Source organism: Sinocyclocheilus anshuiensis, unplaced genomic scaffold (genome assembly GCF_001515605.1).
Source record: "Sinocyclocheilus anshuiensis isolate Anshui unplaced genomic scaffold, SAMN03320099.WGS_v1.1 scaffold144, whole genome shotgun sequence".
Lineage (NCBI taxonomy): Eukaryota > Metazoa > Chordata > Actinopteri > Cypriniformes > Cyprinidae > Sinocyclocheilus > Sinocyclocheilus anshuiensis.
The window spans coordinates 1261370-1266580 of NW_015555720.1; the positions used below are offsets into that span (position 1 = coordinate 1261370).

Genomic DNA, 5211 nt, shown 5'->3' on the forward strand with positions numbered 1-5211 from the left:
AATTCTTATTTAAGGAGAATAATTTATTCTCTGGTTTTCAGCATGCATATATCGAGAAGGACATTCAACAGGAACAGCATTAACACAGATGATTGTTTAGTACAGATTGATGATAATAATTTAGTAGGAGCAGTATTGTTATATTTTAGCTCCGCTTTTGATGTATTGGATCATAAATTATTGCTGGAAAAATTGAAATGTTATAAATTTACCTACCTTGGTAGTGGCTAATGGGGATCCAAATAAACAAATAATTAACTATATTTTAAACCAAAACCTAAACAAACAAAATAAATGTGGTAATATATTTCATTCATTCATTTATTTTTAGAAAATACTACTAACAAAACTCTTAATATGTATCTTTAACTACATGTTGTCATATGAGCAATCACTCAATAACTACACTGATTTAAGTCTTATGAGCAAAAAGGTGGTTGTAAGTTGCATGTGTTTGATTTATTTAAAAGAACCAGTCATTTGTTTAGCAATCATTTGGACTACAATGGCTTCACTATTAGACTTGTGCCGGTATTCGGTAATGCGATATATCACGGTCATGAATATGCACGATATTGTTATCGTGGGCACTTCTAAATACCGTGAATAATTATATATTACAAATTATTCAGAATTTTTAATGCTTTTTAAGAATACTTTTACCATCAACTGGTCAAAATGCACAACACCGCTGTATGCTGCGTGAAAGACGCATGCGCACTCTGATGTAAATAAGCACGGATGAGAAGCACAAGGCGGAACATGTGAGAGACGCTCTGGATGAAAGCGCACTTTCACTCTCTGACAGCAGATGGCGCTAACCGACCTGGGCCGGCAGCCCCTTCTTGCACCGCCCGCCGACCCAGCCCATGGTCACCATGACACGCTCCAAAACTTTCCAGGCGTACCTGCCCAGCTGCCACCGCACCTACAGCTGCATCCACTGCAGAGCACACCTCGCCAACCATGACGAGCTCATCTCCAAGGTGAATAATGAGCCAAGAATTAACGACCTGACAACAGCTGCAGGAACCGGGTGTGAACAAACATGTTTGTTAAACATATGAAGCTCACAGATTAGAAGATCAACACATGCTGTTTAATATCACATCAGATAACAAAGCAGATACTGTAGTTTCAGATTAACATTAGGACGTGATATTATATGCAGCTCTCTAAGGAATGTGTCTCTTTTTTTTCTTCTTTTAGTCGTTTCAAGGAAGTCAGGGCAGAGCATATCTGTTCAACTCTGTGTAAGTTGTTTCTGTGTTTTTACATGGGTATTTGATTGTACAGTTATGGTATTTGAAGAAGTGGTGTGTTTATACACTACCTTTCAAAAGTTTTTTTTTTTCATGTTTTTGAAAGAAGTATATTATGTTCATTTATTTGATTGAAAATACAGAGAAAACCGTAAAATTTGAAATATTATTATAATTTAAAATAACTGTTTTCTATTTTAATGTAATTTTAAAAATGTAATTTAGTCCTGTGATGGCAAAGCTAAATTTTCAGCATCATTACTTCAGTCTTCAGTGTTACATGATCCTTCAGAAATCATTCTAATATGCTGATTTGCTGCTCAAGCGACATTTATTATTATTATCAATGTTGAAAACAGTTGTGATGCTTACATTTTTTTGGAAACCTTGATACACATAATTTTTTTGTGAATCTTTGATGAAAAGAAAATTAAAAAGAACATAATTTATTTAAAATACAAATCTTTTGTGACAATAGCTATGTTTCCATCCACCTATTTTTATGCAAATTGTAGGACACCGCATAAAAAACACTGCATGGAAATGGAAAAATGTACGTAAATTCTAAAAATGCACATACAAATCTTTAGTCTGATTTTTTTTTATTTGTTAAGAAGAAATAGCAAATAATGGACACACATTTACCAAATAAATTTCTTGATGGGCATCAAAAAAGTCACATGGCTTTGCCGATCTCATCGCACCTCATCTCAAAAATTATTTTAAAGGGGTCATATGATGCTGCTAAAAAGAACAGTATTTTGTGTATTTGGTGTAATGAAATGTGTTTATGCGGTTTAGGGAACAGCCGGCATTGTAGTCTACTCTTCCAGGAAACAGTCCTCCATAAAATGTGCTGCACACATTCGAATATTTGGGATGAAGTGTTCTGGAACAGTGTTGTAAATACAACTTAACCACTGATTTCTAGTCGTGTCCATTTTTGGAAGGCCAAACAAAGTAGTTTCGCTTTCACAACGAAATAGCGTCACACACCGTGGCCTACAGTGAGCAGAGGTCGGCGGCTAGAGTGAGGAACGGCCGGAGGGTTAGAGTGAGCAGAGGCGGCGGGCTTGAGAATGGTGCGGCCCTAATATCTCTAATATATATTTAGGTTAAATATCTCTTTGGATTTGAGACTTTAGTCTTTGCAACTTTACAGATCTTCTTTATACACCAAGAGCTTGTAACACTCCAAAGAGAAAGGAAAAATTGAAATCGCATCATATGACCCCTTTAATCATTTTGAAATGCCTGAGCCAAAGTTTGTCATCAAAATGATTTGGTATAATCAAAACTGTCTCACACAATTACATTCATAAACATCAGGCATCCGAATACAAGATAACATGACAATGTTTGTTATTGCATGTTGTCTGCAAGCAAGTAATTTATTATGTAGGCAAAAACAGCCACAGGCTTGCAGCAACTTCAATTTTTGGGTGGAAACATAGCTAATGCTAAAGTCTTGATCAATTTATGCATCCACGGTAAATAAAAGTATTATTTTCTTTACAAACAACAACAAAAAAAAGGAAAGTCTTACTGACCCCAAGCTTTTGAATGTTAGTATATAAACTCATGTCTACTATGTTTCCACAAACCTAACTGTAGCTTCCTGTGCATGACTGTGTCTCACTGGTCTCGTCAGGGTGAACGTGGGATGTGGTCCTGCAGAGGAGAGGGTTCTGCTCACGGGCCTTCACGCAGTGGCAGACATCTACTGCGAAAACTGCAAAACCACACTGGGGTGGAAATATGTAAGAAAACACTCACAACACATGGAAAGTTAAAGAACATTTACATAAAACTGACATTACATCATAACACAGGTCATTTACATGTTATAAGAGAGGCAGTGGAAGATGGTTATACAACTAAATTATGACTGTACAAGATGCTGTAGCTTACATTATTGGACATTAGTTCACCCAAAAATGAAAATATTGACTTACTTTCTTCTGTGGAAGAATGTTTTAACTGTTGTTGTCCATATAATGAAGAAAGTAAGTCATGCATACATGAGAGTGAGTAAATGAAGACTGAATTTTCATTTTTGGGTGAACTATCCATAGAAACTAGTTTAACAAATAACCTACTTGGAGCCTCATTTACCTGAAGAAACTGATTGTGCTTGCATTGACCAAACAAGTCATTGACACTTTGAGATAATAGCACATTTTCAATATGCACGGCTTTGCGAGCTTAAGCTTGCTCATAAAGGCTTGTCTAAGCCTGACACATTCCTTGCATGGTGTCCGTTTTTAATCAGCAGCTGTGCCGCATGCCGATTGTTTTTTTTCAGCACTGGTGGATTTCCGGTCGCCCTTGACATGGGAGTCTTGACCGATGCAAACACCAGTAAGCACATAAACAAGAATACGTTCCCATAGTGGCCTGGTTATTTATAAGCACGTCAGATATTTATGTCAATGTGAATGCAGACGTTTCAGAGTAGCAGGGAAGTTTGACCCAGTGCCCTTCTCCAGAAATCTGATGAGTGCTCGCTGCTGCCTGCATCCATCAGCTATAAAAAGAAAAGACAAACAGGATATTAAAGGCATTAGTGAAACTTTTTTGTCCTACCTATTTATTAAAAAAATACATTAAAAAGCCATTCATGTCAGGGATAAAACTGTCCTGATACAATAATAAAGAAATAGATCCTCATTATAGGAATGAAATTCTTGAAAAGAAAACCTTAAGTTGTTTATGACATTATCTTTTATTATTATTTCCAAAATGCAGGGGGAAAAAATAAAAGATGACACTTTAAAATAAGGTTCCATTTATTAACATTACTTAACGACATTAGTTAACATAAACTTACAATGAAAAATACTTCTGAAGCATTTATAAGTTAATGTTGATTCCAACATTTACTCATACATTATTAAAATAAAAAATCATATCTATTAATGTTATTTAATGGACCTGAGCTAACATGTACTAACAATGAACAGCTGTATTTTTCATAACTAATGTTAACAAAGATTAATAAATATCTTAACAAATGTATTGCCCACTGTTAATGTTAGTTATGCATTAAATATATAGTTTTTAAAAAATGGAACCTTATTGTAAAGTGTTACCAAATAAGATAAATAAAAATGGAAATTATATCATAGGACACCTGCAGACATAATTGACATAATTTGACCTTTTTATGATAGGGCAAGTTCAGGTTGTAAAAATGTCATTTGGTGCAACTCTCCATAAAACATAATATTTTAATTTAATAATTCATGATATTTGAAAAACAAAAATTTGCCTTGAAAAGTATATGTTAAAAAATTCTTTTTTTTTTTTAAATAATGATTAACATGTATAATCTCAAATGTATGGTGAATGAAAAGATGTTATTACTTTTATTTGATGGTTACACCACATGACATTTTTAGAGTCATTAAACAGATAGTTCACCCAAAAGTGAAAATTCTGTCATTAATTACTCACCCTCATGTCATTCCAAACCCGTAAGACCTTCGTTCATCTTCAGAACACAAAGATATTTTTTATGAAATCCGAGAGTTTTCTGACCCTGCATAGACAGCAACATAATTGAAACGTTTAAGGCCCAGAAAGGTAGTAAGGACACCATTAAAATAGTCCATGTGACATCAGTGATTCAACCTTAATTTTATGAAGCTAATTTTTATGTACAAAGAAAACAAAAGTGACTTTATTTAACAATTTCTTCTCTTCCGTGTCAGTCTCCGCCACATCTTCACGAAAGTATGATGCACGTGTGTGCATTCCTCTACTGAAAACAAATCACAGAGTATCTGGGTTCTACGTCATGTGTCATGGTGCTGTCGTGAACGCACGTCGAAGACTGACATGGAAGAGAAGAAATTGTTAAATATCGTCATTTTTTTTTGGTTTGTTTTTTTGCGCACAAAAAGTATTCTCGTAGCTTCATAAAATTACGGTTGAACCCCTGATGTCA

At 34.8% G+C, this 5211-nt stretch overlaps 1 protein-coding gene across 1 annotated transcript in view; it reads left to right on the top strand.

The window, feature by feature from the left end:
* Nucleotides 1-844: 844 nt before the first annotated feature.
* Nucleotides 845-5211, top strand: part of LOC107672379 (protein yippee-like 2) — a 7207-nt gene continuing 2840 nt past the window's right edge. The window contains exons 1-3 of the mRNA XM_016465538.1: nucleotides 845-986; nucleotides 1210-1253; nucleotides 2914-3022. Coding sequence (XP_016321024.1) covers nucleotides 870-986; nucleotides 1210-1253; nucleotides 2914-3022 — 270 coding nt within the window. The 5' untranslated portion in view covers nucleotides 845-869. The remainder of the gene's footprint in view (nucleotides 987-1209; nucleotides 1254-2913; nucleotides 3023-5211) is intronic.